This window comes from Watersipora subatra, chromosome 1, assembly GCF_963576615.1.
Source record: "Watersipora subatra chromosome 1, tzWatSuba1.1, whole genome shotgun sequence".
NCBI classification, from domain to species: Eukaryota; Metazoa; Bryozoa; class Gymnolaemata; order Cheilostomatida; family Watersiporidae; genus Watersipora; species Watersipora subatra.
Genome location: NC_088708.1, coordinates 46483927 through 46506565, shown reverse-complemented (window position 1 = coordinate 46506565; position 22639 = coordinate 46483927). Strand labels below are relative to the sequence as shown.

The 22639-nt window shown below is 34.7% G+C and overlaps 2 protein-coding genes across 2 annotated transcripts; one reads left to right on the top strand and one right to left on the bottom strand.

Annotated features, from left to right (window-relative positions):
- Nucleotides 1–1753: 1753 nt before the first annotated feature.
- On the bottom strand, nucleotides 1754–9617 carry LOC137406982 (zinc transporter ZIP3-like). Its single transcript, XM_068093584.1, has 4 exons — nucleotides 9581–9617; nucleotides 5652–5849; nucleotides 5331–5534; nucleotides 1754–2950 (listed from the first exon to the last, which is right to left on the bottom strand). The coding sequence occupies exons 2-4, from the start codon at nucleotides 5809–5811 to the stop codon at nucleotides 2271–2273; spliced, it is 1044 nt and encodes a 347-aa protein (XP_067949685.1). The 5' UTR covers nucleotides 5812–5849; nucleotides 9581–9617; the 3' UTR covers nucleotides 1754–2270.
- A 3241-nt stretch (nucleotides 9618–12858) lies between these two features.
- LOC137385793 (eukaryotic peptide chain release factor subunit 1) lies at nucleotides 12859–20290 on the top strand. The gene is made up of 10 exons (XM_068072355.1): nucleotides 12859–12916; nucleotides 13174–13361; nucleotides 13462–13637; nucleotides 14612–14751; nucleotides 15583–15721; nucleotides 15889–16079; nucleotides 16653–16782; nucleotides 16882–17037; nucleotides 17223–17435; nucleotides 19967–20290. The coding sequence occupies exons 2-10, from the start codon at nucleotides 13234–13236 to the stop codon at nucleotides 20050–20052; spliced, it is 1359 nt and encodes a 452-aa protein (XP_067928456.1). The 5' UTR covers nucleotides 12859–12916; nucleotides 13174–13233; the 3' UTR covers nucleotides 20053–20290.
- Nucleotides 20291–22639: the final 2349 nt, after the last annotated feature.

Below are 22639 nucleotides of genomic sequence, written 5' to 3'. Positions count from 1 at the left end.
CCAAGTTTAACTGACGCATGCTCCCATGAGAACTTTCATTGTCCTTACCATGAACTGCTACTACTCAGGCACAAAGTTTCATGCTACCAATATAGTGTCTTTGTTATCAAAATATCGCTGCGTACCTTAACGGTAGTTTGAAGTGCAAAGCAATTCATCAGTTAAACTGGGTTAACGAGTAAGATCTTAGTGAAATTCATGCTGCCAGTAACAATGTTAAATAAAAAAAAGTTCAGCACTGTACAATAGCCTATAGTTTTAAATATATTGCTGAGATTTCAGTTCTAAGGGCTACACTTGTAAAACCCTAAAGCTTACCTACATGGCAGCTTCATACATACGTAAAAGAAACATAAAAATAAATAAGTTCACACAATATCTTACCGCACCAAAATCACTTATAACCACTACACATAACATTGGCCTGCTACTCTGTGCTTTAATAGGTAGGTGTGCATGAAACTAAGAAAAGCTGTCAAAGTGATGAAGGGGTTAGGAACAACAAATAATAATTCTGTATAAAACAGAAACATCGTTTCTGTACTTAAAACCAATACTAAAATATAAGGTACCTCTAATAGCGTTCTCTGTTGATATTGTGGGTAGCGGGAGAATTAACAAGACATGGCAAGCTTCCCCTTGGTAGCTAACAATCCAATAAGTTGTTGCCGCGATCCTAACGAAGGGAGGAAGAGACATACAATCCCCCTTCTGCGTTTGTTAGCGTATAACCTCTCGTGCTATACAGCCATGTGACTACAAACTTGGTGAGTCAGGATTTACGCTGAGTGGAGTAAGAATTTACGTAAACTCAGGATTTACGTACAATCGTAGTCCATCGTAGACTTAGATTTTATTTCACAACCACAAAGTGACTACAAACTTCGTGAGTCAAGATTTACGCACACAATAAGTTTATCATAGACTTAGATCTTATCTCATAACCACAAAGTGAATGCTTGGCTAGGTAAGGATAACTCCGATGACGCCTATTTTTAGCTGTTTTTTCTCTGAATCGACCATCGGATGCTATTTGCTTTCTGTCAAGCTTTTTAAATATTGTACTCAATTTTACAGAGTTAAAAACGGACGGTTTAAAGACACTAGGTATATTGAACAGCAAAAATCAATTTTTTTAAATTTTGTTGTGCTAAGTTTTGAAAAACATAGCTTGCACTTGAGAACCATTTGTTTGACTAATGATATAAACCCCCACAAGATTAGGGTGTAAATATCCTCAGTTTGACAAAATGTTAAAAAGCAAATTACCAACTCTGGAATTGTTATAGCTAGTAAGTAGCACTTTACTTTAACTGATTAGCAAATAAAATGTTTGAGTTTTGTAGATGCTGTAACACCACAAAGTTATAAGTTGCGCTTGTCACTCAAATTGATTTCCAAGCATGAGAAAATTACAAACTACCCTAGTTATTGTTATAACTGAACGTGCCTATTCTTATATGCATTTGCAGGAGTTATCTCCAACAAGAGTAGAAAAATCCAAATTTCTGTTTGAATAGTATTGCAACGACTAATGAGCGTACATGTATTATATAAGACATGAGTTGTTAGTAGTACCAATTATATTTTTAGTTCCAAAATTCCTGTTCAATCACAACACTGATTAATAAGAAGCATCTACAGAGCAAGGATTGGCACTTTCTAGATAAACCTGTTCAAAACAGTTGCGCAAAAAGTATCAGCAATCACGATGTTCTCAAAGCTTTGAATTGAAATATCATTGCATTTGAGAAAAGTGGAAGAAATTTACAAATTCATTTGCATAACCTAGTCCAATATCGACTACATAATGAAATTTAATGCTGCAAAAATATTGCTTTCTACAAAACACAAAGTTACAGATCTGCATAGCTTTATTCATCATACGAAGAATGCATGAAATGCATTAAGTTTTTTGACAAGCTCAAGAATATATACAATAATACCATATACATCTGAACAAGACATAAAGGCCATAATTTTTCTATTCTGCTTGCCAATATTTGTAACAAGAACACAATGGAAGCTGAGAACACGACAAAAATACTCATCAACCTATACATTTATTGCTACTGTTATTGCTAATTGATCAATTCGTCAAAATACAGTATAAAATTCATTTAATGATTGTCACAATATAATGGATCAATGCGGGCATTGCAAAAATACAATAAATATATACAGCACATGTACCTTGTTAGAGTAATAAAAAAGAAGGTAGGACTAACGTGTTGAGCTTATGTAAAGTAAGCGTGTCTAAATACAAACACTCATATGACTGTGTCATTAGATTTAGGAGTATGGCCACTGACCTGCGATACCGTCGACATGTCTGGACATGAAGCACTAGCTGATAAATTCTGACCGTGGTCATGAGATTCCGTAAAAACAATAAGTAATGTCATAAAAATACAACCGAGCATCATCAGTGCCATTTTGAAACCAGGATTTGAAGATGATATAACGCTAGGAACGATCTCAATAAATAGTACAAAAAGAAAGGTGCCCGTAGCGACACCCTGCAAAATAGCAGTGAGCAAAAGACCCGCCACACCATTAACCTGACCGACTGCCATACCAAGCGCGATGCCGACAGGCATCATTAAACTAAATATTAAACAGACTACCATAGCTGCTTTAGTGGATATTTTCTGTTTGGACAAGTTAACACCGAGAGCAACAGCGCAGCACAGCTCATGGAACAGTACTGCGACAGCCAATGCCACCAATGTGTCTATGTTATCGACGAGGCCAATGGCCATACCCTCAAACAGTGTATGCAGACCAAGTGTAACGACCAAAATTACGCTGTGGAGTAACGACTTGGCATCAAAGCTGTGGCTGTGTGAGTGGCTAGTGCTGCCGTGATGTGAAGATTGGGCGCCGCTTGACGGCTCTTCATCAGAGAATAATGTTTCTTGCTCCTCATGTGATGCCATCTGTATGTGAGCTGCAAGCAGTGAGCCAGTTTCATTGCTAAAGTTGTAATATGATGCGCAAAGATAGGCTGCTTTTTATTTACTTGCTAAGCCTTCGTATAGCGAACGGATCCAATCTGGCAATATCATCTGACAGTAGAATTTAAACCAATTATGTTAATTAATTGCGTCTGATGACTCCTTTTTTTAAAAGGTAATAATTTTAATGCTTAATTTACCAACTGCTTCGCAGACTATGGTCCCATCATAAAATACCTGAATGCGATATAGTTTTGAAAAGAACAATAAAAATCCCCCTCGCATTTGTCTTGTGAGTCTGCCTTTACACAGTTGCAGGAAAGGGGATAAAACTTGGCAAACAACTACTCATAATAAGGATTGTACCCTCTCTCTAGAAGCCTGTTACCCATGAGCAAGTACTGTAAAATGCAAGACTGTAAGGTTTGCATAACCAATCTATAAACCCAGGTAATATGGGATGCAGGTAAGCTGATATAGGCTATCAAACCACAAGTGGTGACTATTATCAGAATACAAAATGAGTGATATCAAAACCAAAGCCATATAATGTAGGTTAGAAACTTTAAACCAAAAAGAGGCAGCCGGGCTGATGCAAAGGAAGGATAACACAACTCATCAACAATTTTAGTGTCTTCAGAAAAATACAATGAATCGTATTGCCAATACTGAAGCTGAAATGCTGACAAGTGCTAATCATCCAAAGGAACACAATATGCTCGGTACAATAAAACAAGTTTCTGTGTTTCAAAAATAGCTGCTTGAGATATCAACAACCAGAATCTGAAGTATGTTAGTAAAAGATTATTAGGAGACGGTAAGGTGTAATATGCGCTCTTAGATATTACTAAAGAGCCTTTTTTAATCACATTTTTTAATGCCTAGCATTGCCCGGGTAATAAAAGTCTTTGCATAGAAGGTTTATTTTTATTTAACATAATAACAAGTTACATTTCTAACTTTCAAACTTCATATCATGAGAAAAGTGTTTGACGCAGTTCAAATAAATTAAGCGAAAAAATGAAACCAAGGGTATTCAAACTGTTTCAAACAACTGCAACTTTTAAACTTCATATAATGAAAAAAAGGGTTTTTTGTAGTTAAAAGAAATTAAAAGAAAAATAAAACAACTGTAAGTGTTTAAATGTAAAGTAAATAGCAAGTAATGGCTAAATTAAGTCTATTTTTCTACGATTACAATAAAAAACGATTTGGTATACAATCATACGATTTAGTTCATTTTGGTGTTGGCATAGTAAGGCAGCAATGTTGTATAGAGTAGTATAGAAACCTATAGTAATTATTTAATACAAACACTCCTGATAAAAATCATCAAAACTTATATACGTACTGTAAATATTAAAAATTAGTAACAAAATAATATGTTAAACTTAGTAACTATAGTAACTTACAGTAACTTTAGTGAATTTATTGGTTATGATCGTCAATAAAATGTAGCATTACAATGTACTATGTGCAGTACGTACCATAGGAAGTTCCTATCTTCGTATCAGGAGTATAATACAAATGTTGAATTTAACTTAAATGAATTTAGCTTATCAAACTCATACTCAACGCTTTAGTATGTATTTTACTAACCCACACTTCAACTTTGGTCAAGGCCAATTCTTCTCACGCGGACAATTATGTTGTCTCCGTAAAAGAGTCTCGACATTATCTCTCCATTCAGTCCGAGAAAGACAGTGCGTTATCTCATTTTCACATTTGTACCGGTATCAAGAGGTACCAGCATCGCCGTATTCAAAGTTTTGATGGATAGCTTCTGGTGAAACAGTAACCTTTTTTATAGACACACTTCTATGCAAGAATTGTTATTATTAATTTTACACATTTAGGATTTTTGTTTTCTCAGTTCGTATTCATTGTATCATTACCGGATCATCTTTTATTGTAATCGTAGCAAAACAGCCTTAATTTAGCTATTACTTGCTAATTATTTTCATTTACATCTAAACCTTTTAATAGTCGTCTTATTTTTTTAATTTATTTGACCTGCATGAAACATTTTCCTCATGATATGAAGTTTAAAAGTTGTTTGATAAAGTTTGAAAACCTTTACAGTTGTTTTTATTTTTCTCTCTTAATTTATTTCAATTATACAAAACACTTCTCTCTTGATATGTAGTTTGAAAATTAGAATGGCACATGTTGTTATATGTTAAATACAAACAATTTTCTGCCAAGAGTTTTTTATAACCCCGGGCAACGCCGGATAGCACAGCTAGTGATAGTACAAAGAAACTATTGTCATAAGCAGTTTAATAGATCATAAAAATGAATCGGTTGATATGATCACACCGGCTAATAGGATAACTGAGACAGCTTAGCAACATAAGCTAAGGCTCAATTTACCTGCATTCTTTACATTAGCCCGTCTTTGTTGCACTAGGGTGACAAGTTGCTCAATGAATACAACTAAAAAGAACCCCGAGAGAATAGTAATCTCAGCAAAGGGACGATCAATGTGTGGAGAGTTCATTGCTAAGAGGGCATTCTTGTATGAGTTCTCGACTAAGGGAACGAGAGCAATGAAACACGTCGCAAGGAGCACCCCACCTGCAATACATGAGTAGTTACATGCTAAACATGCAATATATTATATTCCGCTAGATGTTATATCACTGAACACAAAACAACATAAAAAGCATTACATGGATACACCGTAGGTCTTACCTCCAATACTATTACTAACATCAATAATACTGTGGCAACGATCGTGGGAAGACAACTTTGACTCATTTCGACGAGCGAGTAGTATGGGAGCAATCGTTGCGATTAGAGCTGTGAGAAAGAACACTAACACGACCACTAGGTGTCCTGTTAGAATATCCATGAAAGCCAACCCTAGTCTTGCGTGGTCAACATCTAGCACTGAAAGAAAACGAAAAAAAACATTACCAAAATAATTTCAGACAAACTTCAAATGTGTAGGCAACAAAATGATTACAAATCGAAGAAAATGCTTCAAGATGATTAAAGGTTTTGAGATGTAAACTGATGCAACCAATTTCTATTTTAGAAATGACTCCTCTATTCTTAAATACTAAAAAAACATAAAAACAATAAACATACTAGTGCTAGTAACAGATGATAATTATTTATTAACAAAAAGGCATCCGAATAATATTTGTCTAATTAGATATCAAAATGATCAAATAAAAATGATTCTGATCATTGCATCCTGAATAATAACTGTGCAGGTGTAATAAAACAACCTGCCACTTCGTATCCAACACACATGTCACCTTCCCTACATAAGACTAGTGACTATCATGGTCTAGGAATAGCAAGATAAGATAGAAGTAATGCACAAAAAGCAACAAAATTATTCAGATGTCGTTTCCCAGAAGATTGACTGCCAATTGCAACGAAGCCTTTGCCTTCTGCAGCTAGTTTATCTTTTGAAATTAACAAAAATGTGAGTTGTTCGATAGTGCTTTGGGAATGCGTTATTTATTATAAGATCTTGCAGTCACAGGTTACCAACTTAGAATGTTGATGAAATATGGAACCTAGAACAAAAGCTTGGGGGACATGTGATCAGGGTTGGAAAAAACCATGGTTTTATGAAAAAATCAGGTTTTTTGGTTTAAACCGGTTTTTATGGTTTAAACCGGTTTTTATAATTTTACCAAGGTTTTTGCAATTTTAAGTCTAATTAACATCACTTAATATAGCTGCATGATTGAGTATTGAACACACAAATGTGAAATCATCTGTTAAAGATGGTACCGTGGGAGTTGTTATAGGAAAAAAGAAAAAAACATAGAAATTTCGGACTGAGTCTTTAATCAAACATGATTGATGAAATACAGAGAAGAAATCTTTTCACATGAAGTGAATATTTTACATACAGCTCTATGTATAAGTAGGAATTTGAATCCCAGTGATTAGTCGTGTGGTAGTGTAGAGCAGAGCATAATGCAGATGCATTGCTAGTGTTTGGAGCAGTGGCAGATGACTCAACTTCTATCACCTGAATACTAGCATCACTGTCTAAATTGGTGTTTTCAGCTTGACATTTTGCTACGCGAGCTTTAAGCCTGTCTGCGTGACCTCGCGTTATGACAGGACACCCATTACGTTTTGCCTTAAAACCTTTGCCTATTGCAGTTTGAGTGAAAAACTGCCAAACGGGATCCTGTTTGCGAGGCATGTTGGAAATTTGAGGCACAACTTTAACTTTTCAAAACACAAAAATCTTGATACATGTAAACTGAATTCTAACAATCCAACTACTTTGGCTTGTGCCGAATAAATGAAATATTAGTTGGCAAACTTAAAACTTTTGCCCAAAAGGATTTTATTGTTTTAATTTCTAATCATAAGTAATACTTTCTCACTGGCCAGACTTGAGAAAGTATTCATTCATTATTAGAGATGATTGGATTAGTATATATCACATGGTTTTTATATGTCATCATTGAAGAAATCATTATATCACTTGAAAAAAGCAATTGAAAATGAAATTCACAAATTCATTGTTGTGCTAGGATTTCATGTAGTTTCAACTTGAGCTCTACCATCAATTTACATTTGTACTACTCTGTCCTAAATAAACTTCCACAGCTGATAATTACATATAATTGCATTTCTACCGCACATGAACCACTAGGAGCTTAAAATATTATGTTTTTCACAAAAAATAATGAAAAACCCAAAAAAACCGGTTTTTGCGGTTAGTTTAAACCAGATTTAAACCGCTCGGTTTAAACCGCTTGGTTTAAACCAAGCCAACCATGCATGTAATAATAATGGGAACATATTAATAATGTGGCAAAATAATAAAAATTGAATTAACAATAATCTGCACTAGTGGCGATGAGATTGAAATATCGAGTGACTACCTGACTGGACTCAACTCCAAGATCTGCGCATTTTCTGATCGCGGTGATTTCATAATTATAAAAAAAAGAAAAAATGCATGACAGCTATCAATTTATGAACGACATTTTTTACGAACTATACCGATATAAACCTATATACCTAACTATAAAGCGTAACAATAACAATGAAATAGATTTGCTCTTTTTTTAAACAGTACATCGGCAGTTTTCTGCAGCTAAAAAATTGTGATAGGTAAAGCTTCACGAGCAAATGAACTATATCTACAGTATTTTCTTCCTTCTGATCATCCGCGATCGACCTCATAAAGTATGCAACTATACAGCCATACTAAGTTAATCTATCTCTCATGTTTATAATTCATATATAACCTCTCAAGTTCTATAATCTATATATAACCTCTTAAGCTCCATATTCTATATATAGCCTCTCAAGTTCTATAATCTATATATAACCTCTTAAGTTCTATAATCTACATATAACCTCTTAAGTTCCATATTCTATATATAACCTCTCAAGTTCTATAATCTATATATAACCTCTTAAGTTCCATATTCTATATATAACCTCTCAAGTTCTATAATCAATATATAACCTCTCAAGTTCTATATTCTATATACAACCGGTCAAGTTCTATATTCTATAAATATAGCCTCTCAAGTTCTATACCGGTAATCTATATATAACTTCTTAAAGGTTGACTTGCAATAAAATTTACATAACAGTTATTTGGTATCAAAAGATTCACCGTGTCTTACTCTGTTGTGTTGTAGGTGCCAAATATGTGGAAATGTGATTAAAAGCTCTTAAAAGCTCAAAAACGAAAAGCCGCCGTAGATTGGAATCTCTTTATGTCGATGACGTAGCCATGAAATTTGGTTATTGTCTTGTCACGTGATGTTCTCACGTGAATTGAAAGGCCAATAAAAAGCTCAATATAAAACTTATCGTAGCACTAGTTTATGACAAACACTTCGGGTTTTACCGAAGACCCAGTATCAAATATAGATGCTCGCTACTTTACAGTTTTGTTTTGGTTTGGTCTAATCGGCAAGTCGACATCTGATCATGTGACCCAATACTTCGCAAATAATTTCTGCAGCACTTTTCGATTATCACAAGTGACCAACAAGCTCATCATGATTATCAGACAATGATATGTACTCCTTCAAGCTAAGGCTAAAAAATTAAACGAATTTTTATGGTAAGTTATAGGTTATCACGGCTAAAAATGACAACATTACGATGACGATAAAACAGACGCGTAAGAACAATAGACACGGTTTTATTGAATGCGTGAAGTATATTTGTGAAAATATTTCGACGAATAAGGTTGCATGAAAGTGTAAACAGAAAAGATCTCTCACAGCTACGTCATATTTGAGCCGTTTTGGAAAGAGAATCCAAACTACGGCGGTCTCGTGTGGCTGCGATTTTCTGTTCGTTTTTGAGCTTTTAAGAGCTTGTAATCACCTTTCCACATATTTTGCACCTACAACACAACCGAGTAAGACATGGTGAATCTTTTCATATCAAATAACTGTGGCCAACTGTAATGTGAATTTTGTTGCAAGTCAACATTTAAGTTTTATAATCTACTGTATATATAGCCTTTCAAGTTCTTAATCCTACCTGTTAAGTTCAACTCACATATGTCTTGATTTTTGTCTGTTTAGTTTTTTAATTTTTTGGAATGTAATGAAAAACATCATTTTATTGATGATTACCAATGCCAATAGAAGGTTAAACATACATACCTCGACAATTGCTTCAAATGATCAAGCAGATACTCCTATAAAAAGAAATTGCATGTTGTTAATTCCTTCCAGATCGAAAACCAATAGTAAATACTTTAGCTAATTATGTATAGAACAAGTGCATTATATAGAATTATGCAGACAACGAAAACTTATAATCGTAAATCATATGTAAAATGAAATTAATAACAAAATCAGTAAAAATGCTACTTCACTTTACATATAAGTAAATGGAATTATAGGTTCGGCAGTGTATAAGTTCGTCAGTGAAACGATCAAAGGAAATAGAGGGTGCAACCTACTCAACTTGAATTAATACAGTTAAAATAATATTAATTCATATTTACTAGTATTTTAACTTTTTATTTTTAATTTCCACTACATTTTTTGGAATTTCTTACAAAATAACTTTTTGAAAAATTTCAGATGTTGTATGATGAAAATCATGATGCAGGTTGATGAGAGAAATATTTTCTCTCAGTTTTTCATCATACAATGAAAAAATGGTATATTGATGAGTCAAGATTTGACTGCGTGCAAATGTATATTTAGCTGTGCATTAGCTAATACCCTTCACTAATAGATCTGTAGTCTCACCACTATAGTTGATGGTAGCGAGAGAGTGCTAATAATGAAAATATTAGTCATATGTGACAGCTTTAAACTCTCATCCGATGTCAGATCATTTTCATCTCGGAATGACATACTGTTAAATGATTTATTTAGAAGTTTGGGATCCTGAAAAAATGTAGCTATCTGGTCATCTTGTACATTTGCTATAAAATAGCTTACGTTGCCGCATTCTGACTTTTAAAGCAGCATTACACCATACAAAGTCTGCTTCATGAATACAATTTTTTAGGATTGAAATTGGACATAAACCAAACAAAAATGCTTGCCGCTACATTTTTAGTATAAATGTGCCTAAGCTGATCGTTAAATTTTTATTTAACAAGTATGCGTTAACACACATGAATGTGTTAGCTCATGCTCGTGAAATGCCAAATTTGAATAGCGGAGTTGTAACAAAACTCATTTACAGATTTCTATTTACATTTTCAATGAAGATGTTTCAAAGGTCTAAAAAAGGGGTCGAAAGAGTAAAATCGACTATATGACCAACTCACTTCATGAGTCAAAAGCTTTAATCGATCGCAAAAAATTCGGCAAAACTCAATTAGCATGCATCTGTATAAAACATTATCAAGTTCACAATCTTATATTAAGGAAGTCAAAAGTATTTTTCAAACTGTACTAACTAAAATAAAGAGCCACAATTCGCTACCCATTGGTCACACAGTAGGTGGATACGAAACAAGTGTGATCAACCAACCGACTGTTGTTATATTGACATTTCACTAAAACTCGATACCGACAGGGAATGGAGTCAGACCACCACATTATGTCGTTGCTTGGAGATATTAAGACACCGACAAAGAATGGAGTAAGACCAGAAGACATACATACGATACATGGAATGGGATGCACAGGTAGCGAGCCACAATAGCAACAAGACCTTTGAAGGCATCCAAAGTCTAATAATTAAAAAGCAGCAACAAGCTAATTAGGAACTGCAATTAGGAATTCCAAACTGAGAAAAATCAACCACAGAAGATGAGCTAATCACACATCAGAGAAGCCACTGAGAGAAGTTGAAATCCATTCTCCTGCCAGCTAACAGCGAACGTTGTCAAAATAACTGGAACCATCTGATTAATTTCTGATAAAGTACCCAAAGACAGTGCGCCCTCAATGACCAACCTCAATAACCTAAAGACACAACCCTGAACACTTATACATGTATGTCTACCCTCAAGCTAATCAAATGCCTATAAAAGAGACCAATTAAAATAGTTCATCCTCTTTTGACATTGAAGCCTTGTAGACGCACAGGACTGAGCTTAAGAGCAGACATGGCCATTGGCGTAAGATATATATTTTATATTACTTAGCTTTTACTACTTATGATTATCTTTGCTCTATTCTAGAATTGTGCTACTCAAGTATTAGGTTTTGGTATTGAGAATAAAGAATATTTCTATAGCTACATTAAACACCTGAGAAATAGTATAGTTCGACTTGCACTAAAAATCTGGGTCAAGTTCTATAAATTGAACTCTCAACAGCCATATCGAAATAAGGCGGCTAGCCTTTGAGTAACCAATCATAAAAGCATAGTCTGAACAGAATGAGAACATAGTAGTTACTAATCAATGATGTTAGTGCGGTGTTCAAATGAGTAAATTCCTTAAATACCACATATAAAACTGTCACTGACTTGGTCATAAAAAGAAAGCATGATGATGTGAAAAACTGTTTTAAGAACAGAACAATATACAAAGTTTTCGAGAACTAAATAATTGATTTGACAAAGTTGTTGAAATATGAAAAAGACCTATTTGCATTAAGCAAAAACTTCAACTTCTTAAATTCAGAATAAATTTATTGAGATCCTGTGTGCCAAATTAAGCAAATTAACGAACGTAATTACTAGCTACTTGCGTTATATCTTAATTAATCAGAGAGGGATTAACAGCTTTGCACTAAGGTGCTAACAGGTTAATAGCAAACATTAAAACACACCATATTCTGTCAGCAAAAGTAACATGATTTTAAAAGATGGATTTACTTTTGACCGTGGGCCCGGGAGTAATTACAAGACTTGCTAACACCTAAGATATGCGGTTTTCAAAGGTGTGTTCATGACGATTTAATGAAAAACCATGCCACCTATGTTGGTGTAACAACAAATTCAATTCGGAAGATTGTTATAAATAATCACAAGAGGAAACTGTATGTCCTCACATTATCTTGCTTTAGGTCAGTTTAGGAGAAGCATGTTTTGTTCAGTGAAGTTAACATCAACTAATTAAAAAGATATGATAGACCAAAAATTGCAACTACGATGTATAACAAAATAACGACACGACTGTATATAAAAATATACATGTACAATGTATTGTACATGTACAATATACATTTAGTTGAAGCAGAGTTTTTGAGTAAGATTGAAGAAAGTAGAGTAGATCCACCCGATTACTTCGTATATGCCTCTTTTGTACGAGACAAACATAGAAAAACTGCCCGTTATTGAAATTGTCGCTCTTTCACTAGAACAAAACTAAGAACGCATTCACGTTTAGTTGGTACCACAGACTACGACTAGCATGTTGATCAATAGGAAGATATCGCTTCTACTATTGGCCAGTTTGTTAAAACAATTTTGTACGGCGTAAACGTCCATATCCGTAAGAAGGCTTTAACCAATCACGGCGCAGTTGACTTTCTTTTCGCCATGTCGTCATTCACATGTTGAACGAAATTGGCATATGCGAGGTATTGTTTTATTTGTAAATTCTAATGTAGAAGAAGCAGATAGCTCCTGTGAAGCATATTAAGCTATATTGTTATTTTGAGATTTTTGTTGTTAAAATGGAAATCTAGTAAGTGCTGAGAATCGCACTTTAACACAATCAAAAGTCAAGTTATTATTTGTTGACATCTAGATATTACGCCATCATGGTTCGTACATTCGTCAATATTATACTTTCATTACGCAATTAAGCATATATTGTTCATCCAACCTTCTGTAGGGGTCCTACGCAACGGTTAGAAATTGGACAACTGTTTCCTAGAACACCCTTGCCGTCATCATGTCTGCAGAGTTGGCATCAGCTCACGCTGCCCAAAATGGAGTACAAGGAGAACCTAATTCTGCTGACAAAAATGTTGAAATGTGGAAAATTAAAAAGCTTATTAAAAGTTTAGAAGCTGCTCGGGGGTAAGAGGTTATTATGTACTGGATTGTGAATTATGAGGGTTTGTGTTATTTAGTATCGCACATAGAAAATGGTCATTTGTTTCTGTTGATTCACTTTTAGCAATGGTACCAGTATGATATCGTTGATTATTCCACCAAAAGACCAGATATCACGAATCAGTCGGATGCTTGCAGATGAATATGGAACAGCTTCTAACATTAAAAGCAGAGTAAACAGGCTTTCCGTATTAGGTGCTATCACTTCTGTACAACAGAGGCTTAAGCTTTACAACAGAGGTGATAATATATCATTAACCTATAGGTTTCGGATGAGATGTGCACTTCATCAACCTTAAATATCTGTGGACCCTTTTCAAAATATCGTAAGATACTTCATTTATATATTTTCTTTTATAAATTCTTGGACCAATGACCATATCTTCAAGAAGTTTACTTTTTGAAAAGATTATCCGACTCAAAGTTGTGTCAAATGTTCAGCATTATCTTCATTCTTAGTGTACTAATCAAACAATTGACAGGATATTGCCTTGTTTGACCGTTACAGGTCGTTGGGGATTTTATGCTTCAATTTCAAACAAACTGTTGTTGTATCTTAGCATTTGCTTTTTTCATTTACAAAAAAATTGTTTCATGTTAGAAATAGACACCGATTCAAGTTTAAAGATAGCTGTTTGTTTTATAGCCATCTCAGTGTTTCATAATAAGGTGTGTTTTTTATTTAGCTATATAAAAGCCCACATAAAACTATATTTAATCCAAAAATGATATAGTTAGGCAGGCATATTAATACGAACAGGCTTGCAGCTTCATACTCAAGAACTAAGTCAAAACTAATGATCACGCGTGAAGTACATTACAAATTGTGAACTGTGGATGCAGAAATGAATGCAAGATAAGCTCCTGTTATGATCTTGAAGACTTATTCGATTCTGGTTTTGTTTTGCGTGTGACAAATGCTGCCTGAGCCATTGCTAAAGCTATCAATGAAGGCGATAATTAAATCACATGTAAAAGTTTGTTTTTCTATTTCATGAACTTGTAGCATACATAAGATTCTAGTAAATTGTTATGCTAGTAGAAAAGTTTTCCAAAGTAGAAAAAAAACAGTAGAGTCATACAAATTTTTCTGATTTTCATAATAGTCAGGGTATATAGCGCCACTTTTTCTCTGCTATATTAACTCATGCGCTCCGAAATGTTTTATTCGCACTTACAATACCTTTGTTTAGTTTTAATCTTAATTTTTGCAGTTCCTCCAAATGGTCTTGTTGTGTACTGTGGTACCATAGTAACGGATGAAGGCAAAGAGAAAAAAGTGAACATAGACTTTGAACCTTTCAGGCCTATCAATACGTCACTATATTTATGTGATAACAAATTTCACACCGAGGTATGAAAATCCAAGCTTCGCGGATGCGCATGCATGTATCATGATGTAACCTTGCTTGTATTTCTTTGCTGGTCTGTTCAAAATATTTTGTCATCAATAGAAAACTGTTTTTCATAAAACGTTTTACGTAGGCCAGGTAATTGGTTTGATATCGAAGTAAACATAATTGGGGTAGTTCAGGGTAGTTTTAATCAATGTATATTTTTTATCAATCTATTCTTGGCTTCCTACAAATCCCTGTTAAATCGGTATATATATGGGTTAGCTCCCGTTCAATTAAATAAGGTAAACCATGTTTATGTGAAACAATTTGTTAATGCCATGCCGCGTAGCAAAATAATTTACATATAAACATCAAATTTTGGTCTAGTTGAAACATTTTTGTAGTTTGCTGAAATATATGCATGTATGCGTATTTGGTCCCGACGCAAGCATCTATGGTCTTAACCAGTGGTTTGACGATGTATGCGTTCACCCACTTGCCATTGTTTTTGGCAGTTGTTCAATGAATTCTCAGTAACCTTAATTCTGTATATATGGAAAAATTGTGTGCAACTGATAATGAAATTTCTCAGTTATGCTATTGAATGAAACTAAATCATTGTTGAGGCTGATATGGGACCATCTCACTAGCATCTGTTTTATGATTTGTAATAATATCCCAGTTTCAACAAGTTTTTAGACTTTAAAACCAAAATATGTTTGACGTATTTTGGCAAATTTTGTTCTTTAAATATCTCTGACAAGACCACTATGACTGAGCAATAAATTGTGTAGTTGGTTAAGTCTCTCAGGCATATTGGATGTATTGCTAAATTTTGTGTTATTCAGGCGTTGAACGCCCTGCTAGAAGATGACAATAAGTTTGGTTTTATTGTGATGGATGGTAATGGAGCATTGTTTGGCACTTTATCTGGCAATACGCGAGAGGTGCTACACAAGTTCACAGTTGATCTCCCCAAGAAACACGGTAAGCGTTGTAGGAGGCTGATGATGAATGTTCAGTGTCCTCAGATATTGATCAGAGTTACTTATGATATGGGTAGTTCCAGATAATTGGAAGCTCAAGTTAGTATTGTATTTGATGTACCTAACCGTTAACTGCTGCATGACTTTGCTTTTGTTTCATTATTCAAGGTCGTGGAGGTCAATCAGCACTTCGGTTTGCTCGTCTGCGTCTGGAAAAACGACACAACTATGTGCGAAAGGTAGCTGAGACTGCCGTGCAGATGTTCATAACAAATGATAGACCAAATGTGTCAGGTCTTGTCATGGCTGGTTCCGCTGACTTCAAGACTGAGCTCAGTCAGTCAGACATGTTTGATCAGGTAAGTTACCTAAGCAATCGGTACTAAAGTCACAGTTAGTCATTCACAACTTGTCGAAGTGTTCAGAGGGCTTTCCGATCCCCTACTCGTACCACATTTAAGAATATCTATCATCTAATCGTGTTCGCGATAAGCATTCGTTTTAACCCTATTCATTCATAAACCTGTGTCATCTTTGACATTCTGCATTCAACCACCTCGGTGATTTCTCTATCGATGGTCTGTGAATTAATTCACTAGAATGTTTTTGGCATATTCAAATGTGTTGTACAGCGAGCTTTCAGTTATTGTAGCCTGCAAATGTAAACTATTTATTAAAACCCTAGGCTACAGCTTTTACTGTTGCATCAACGCATGTGTATTGTCAACATATCCTACCCGACTTGGTTACTAACTTACTGTATACTCTCATGCAACAATCAAGGCACCAACTACTGAGGTACTCCAGCAATTATAAGCAGTGCACCTATGGAATCTAAATGCTTGTGTGTGGAGAATCCGAATTTCCAACAAGATATAGTTTTTTTTCACATTTAATGCGTACAAATCATTTATTTCTGGTTGTATTTGCAGAGATTACAAGCTAAAATTTTGAAGATTGTTGATGTTTCCTACGGAGGAGAAAATGGCTTTAATCAAGCCATTGAATTGTCGGCTGATTCATTAGCCAATGTCAAGTTTATTCAAGAAAAACGACTTATAGGTAATGCTGTTTTAGTCAAATTGCTCTTGGTTTTTGCTTGACCTACTCCCCTCACTTATTTGGGTCTAGTAACGGGAAACTTTGGCATCTTCATTTTAGGCAAATATTTTGATGAGATATCACAGGACACCGGACGATATTGTTTTGGTGTGAATGACACACTAAAGTCCTTGGAGATGGGAGCCATAGAGATACTTATTGTCTGGGAAAATCTCGAAGTGACTCGATATGTTCTAAAGGACCACTCTGCAGACAGTGAGTTCATCTTCATCTAGTTACTAGTAATTACCTGCCAATCAGTATCTACATTACATATCTTTAGTTGCTGAAGTTTATGTTAGTAATCGCTGTTTTCTTTCGTTGTTTCTATTCCATTTTGTCTTGCAATACCATTTGGTAGTGCAAGACCATTCATTTACACGCTACTGCTTTGATGACAGGTGAGTCGAAGCTCTTTTTGCGGCCTGATCAGGAAAAGGACAAAACAAATTTTATTGACAAGGAAACTGGTGTGGAGATGGAGGTGGTCGACAGCATGCCTCTTCTTGAGTGGTTTGCCAACCATTACAAAGACTTTGGTGCGACTCTGGAGATCATAACTGACCGGTCACAAGAGGGCGCTCAGTTTGTGAGGGGCTTTGGAGGCATAGGAGGTATGTGCTATGCTCAGCTCATTGGGTAGTAGGGACCCCTAACTTAGCATGAAGGGCTTTGTTCTCAATATCACTGCTCAAAAGCTGCAAGCCGACGAATTATGATCGGAAGTTCCTTGTTCAATAATAAATTGTTGTACAGTGGACCCCTGCCCATACCACATCGATTCGTTCATGTTGGCCGCGTAAGGTGAAAATTCCCTATAGAGGGCTATAGAACCCCATGGCAATCATTTAATGCAAACACCCCCTGGTAAAAAACATCAAAATTTGACGTTAGAAAAAAAGACCAGTTTTGGAGACAAAAACAATTGCGATGTGAGCTCCAAGTTGTGAATTAAGGGCGTCATTTCTTTTTGATAAAACGTAAGCTTGTAAATTACGAAATCTACGCCGAAGATTAGCCAGTGTGTGAATATGAGACAAAAACACTTCTCTTGCCCCCCCCCCCCCCCATGTAGTTGCAAGACTACGTTGTTATGGTTACTCAACATGACAGATAATTATAACACAAGGACGAAGTAGATTCCACTAATATCAAAAAGGTCTGACATGTTTATACCTCCCGCATTAACTTATGAGTGGTGGCTATAGATTATAGCAATTAGCTTGGGTGTGCATCTTGTGCAGTGCTCTAGCAAAAAATTATTCCTTTGCCCAAAACGGAAATATAGAAAATTTTCTGTAAAATTTAGCTATTATCGAAAGTCATCTGTTTAAAACCTGTTAATGTCTGCTTTGCTTTCATGAATAAGGTTTTTAAATGGACAACTTTTAAATAATCTAGTTTAAAAATGAATAATTTTAATATAATTATATAGCTTCACATTATTTGCGGTCAATATTTTGCAGAAATCGCAAATCTTCCTTTCTATTTTCAACTCTTAAAATGTTGATAAAAGCTGGTATTTGGACTAAATGTTACAAAAATGTTATTAAAACATCAATCTGTAATGTTATCTGCTGCTGTTAATGCAATAAAGATTTGTGCTGTCAGTTAACCCTTAATAGTCGATGTTTGATTACTTGAGGCTTTCATAGTAAATACTCTAAGTGTCTTATGCAGTGTAATTTTAGTAAGGTGATTCAGTTGCAATCGCTGCCCTGCTTTTTCCTAAGCCTTAGCTTATGCGGCAACATTCGACCTGTGTCTACTTTGGCCTGAACGTCTTCCATCCGATAGATTCAAATGTAAATTGTGTACTTTTATGGATTTGATATTTTAGTAACAATAACATGATTAGTTTCTGTTAGGCCTCTCCAACTAAACATTATTGAGTCATTTGTAAAGCACTGCTATATATATGCCAGGGCGCCAAAATGGTTTTTTTTCAGACAGAAATTTTAATAACTTGAAAAAAAGTTAATAACTTTTAATAAATTGAACCTCATCTAGCATATTTAAGTATTTTATGTTGCAAAATCTGTTGGAGCTTTTTCTTGTTTTAGGTGACTGTTATTTAGTATTTTCGATGTTGTTTGTGTGAGATTATAGGAGGTAAACATCTGGTCTGAGCCATCACTCTTAATTGATAGTCTTACCACTGGTTTCTTTGTATTGTTTGTCAGAGTCGACCAAACTCTTGGTCACTCATGACACTCACGCCAAATTTTAAAATTTTTATCAGGAAGTAGGTCTATAGATATTGTTCAATCATTTGAGATTTTTGTGGTTTCATGTTATTTGATTACCAGGTTTGTTATGAATAAAATCGGTAAAACTTGATCACAGTTTAAACTATTAGAAAAAACTGTGCCAAGACTTCTCAAAAATAGTGTCAGTAGTCGTGCATATTATTTTTAAGTGATGATTATATGGTCTCATCAGCATCAGGCACCTATATGTTTACTTGGCATTTCGAGGAAATAATGTGGCAAATCTTCAAATTATTTGAAACATCTATAGAAATGTATCTGAAGCTATATTTAACATTTTATTCTAACAATCATGAGCAAATAGAACATTAAGTATTTGTCAATAGAGACACGTAACAATGCAACTGGAATACAATAGCCGGTGTCACAACAGGCGCGGCAAGCAGGAATCACTACTACTGACATCATTTTTAAAGATATGTCATTCTTCTAATCGTTTTAACCGCAATCATGTTTTGTTGATATCAATCTTGAAACATCTTGGCAGTTAGATCACCTCAAACAGCAAACAAAATCTCCAATGATAGAGAAATATCTAAACTTGCCAGGAGTAATCCTTTAAATGTGTAATCAATGGCCGATGTGGCACACCTATCAACACTATTTAGCGGGCTATGCTTTGCTGTGTTTCGTTTTCAAGAAAAAAAACTTATATGCTTCTCTATAAAGCAGTTGCAACTATATTTTATGTTGCTACTGCTCACAATTTTCCTTCTAAAATCTGACATCAAACCAAAGGATTCATTCATATCTCAACGTTATTAACATCTGCACATTAAGTGCCACCTACATTTACCTGATATGTACTTACTCAGAAATTTCAAATTTCGTGTGTCGTAGTTTCGGGGGTCGCTAGATATTTTGCTGTATTGTAGGGATACTCCGCTATCAAGTAGACTTGCAGCAGTTGGAGGCACTTGAGGAAGGATTTGAAGACTTTGACCTCGATGACTACGATTAAACTCATGGCAAGCAAATCGTCTACTATACCTTGCCACATCCTCACAACATCTCACCTCCTCGATGCCTGCATATATTCATACCGCTCTAGAGCACCTGATGGCCACTAGTCATATTGATGTATGGCCAGTAGTATTTGATCTGCTGTATATGTCAATGGAAGGACTTGGTTTGCTCCAAATTACACAAATGGAATAACTACTATTTAATATTTCATAATAAATGTGGCTCGTTACATATTGTGACACCGCTATATGTATTATGGTCTCGTTACGAGACAATGTTTCAAGGTTTTACATTGATAACACATATGTCTGACTGTTCACTCAGAATATTTGCTTCCGCTCTCTGCTTTATAGTCAAGGTTTTTGGGGCCAAGTTTTGTCTAATTACTTCATCCATGCAGTTACTCGCTCGCTAAGTCCTGCTTTTTATATAAATATGCGTCATGCTTTTAATACACTCACATTTGCATCTGTAATTCTACAATAAACATGATAATGCGAACTCAAGTGTGTTAGACCGAGAACTATTGATTAAACAAAGCCTTTGTGAGTTCGGGCCAGCTGATGGTTCAATAAAAAGAGCAATGCAAATTCTATGGTTCTATGCAGTCAATGTTTCAAGATAGTCAAATTTTTATCTAGTGTTAGCGAACTATGCCAGTAATAAATTTTTATACACATTGCGTAGTGTGGTAATGTACTGAGGCTTGCCATCTCTTAAGCTACTAACGGTGAAAGGAACGAACCTTGCGAGTTGCCGCCATAATGAATTGCCTATTTTAATTGGAAATACGCTTTAAAAATATAGACACTTGAAATATATTTACATACTATATTACTGTTAGTCATCAGTCCTATGTTCACGCATTTTAAACACAAATATCATTAAGTGTTATATTTTCAATTGATAGTTTTATAAGAAGACGACAGCAAACGCTACTAGAGACATTCAAAATTTATAATATAATCTTGATGAGATTTTATATTATAATAAAGTGTTCATTTATCTTTATTGCCAATAAAGTACTATATATATACATGTAATATATATATAGTACTTTATTGCCAATAAAGTACTATATATACATGTAATATATATATAATACTTTATTGTCAATAAAGTACTATATATACATGTAATATATATATAATACTTTATTGGCAATAAATTACTATATATACATGTAATATATATATAATTCTTCATTGGCAATAAAGTATTATATATATTACATGTACATATATATACGGTATGAGTTTTTATAGGTAGTGGTGTGAAGTTCAGAAATGCATTTGATTGAGAAACACGGATAGTCTGAATAGAATCAATAACATTTCTAAAACATGATCGCCTAAGGCAGTGCCACAAAGCTAGAGTATTTGTGGCTTACACGTACATATGGCTGGATTGTAGATAATTACCAATTGAGAACAAAGGAGCTAAGAAATAAAAAAGGTATGTTTTTCATTCAATTGAATAGATTGTGAACTGCCAGTAGATCCTTCTGCAAGGCTGAGCTAAATTCTATGATGAATAGCATTATTAGTGTTTTCATAAGCGAAAGCCAACATCACCTTATCGAGTTTTTTGGGGTTGACATACTGGTATCATATAAAATTAAAACCATACCAGCTGATTTTAAATTATAACAAATTTAACAAACTATCAAGTTGGTTTATATGTAATTCTATAACTTTAACCAAATGGCAGGACACAACTCTAAGACTGATGCAGCCATAAGATTGAGGAAGAACTCACTATAATAGGTGAACTGAACAAAACCTGAACAAAAGTTCAAATTTGTGTTACATTCTAGCATACTTTACATATAGCACAGCATAATTTTGTATAACCAAGGACATCTTTACTTTAGGCATCACCATTTTGCTTTTGCTATCACTTGGCCATACTATGACTGAGTTGTATTGATCAAGTAGAACTTTACAGTTTTAGTTAGTAGAAAAGTTCAGCAAAATTCAGGTTAACTTTGAACCAAATTGATGCCCTCCTGTGATTAGCTTAGTGTAATATTATGATATTCGGGATTGGCTAGCATGCTAATTTTACCAAGTATCACATTCTTGGAAATGTTTAATGGTGGGCTCATATGTCAGATAAACTAATATCCAAGTGTTTTATGATGAAAATTATTGATGGAATGCGTCACTGTCCCTTCAATTATGAGAAACAAAAGCACCGCTGCTAAAGCTATAGTTGAACTAGACTGATAGTTCCGTGTTTTAACATACTTTGTGTGAAGAGCTCACAAGTGGTTCTTGTTATTATACATTGACTTACTCCGGCAGTAAGTTAAATGTGATTTATCTCAGATTCTTCTGTTAGTCGATTAATATGTCAAGTGTAAATAGCACGCTTGTCATCCAGCATCAAGTCAGCATTTATGAGCAGCTGTTCTACTCTGCTGCCACACTCTGTCAGCATAGAAAACAAGTCTCTCAAAAAGGAGAAGGTGAGATTATTCAGCGGTAAGTTAACGTGGCAAGCATGCCTGGTATAGTCATAACTGTTCTTTGTCAGGACATTAATAAAAGAGCATGAAGGGTGTTCATCAACTTACCATA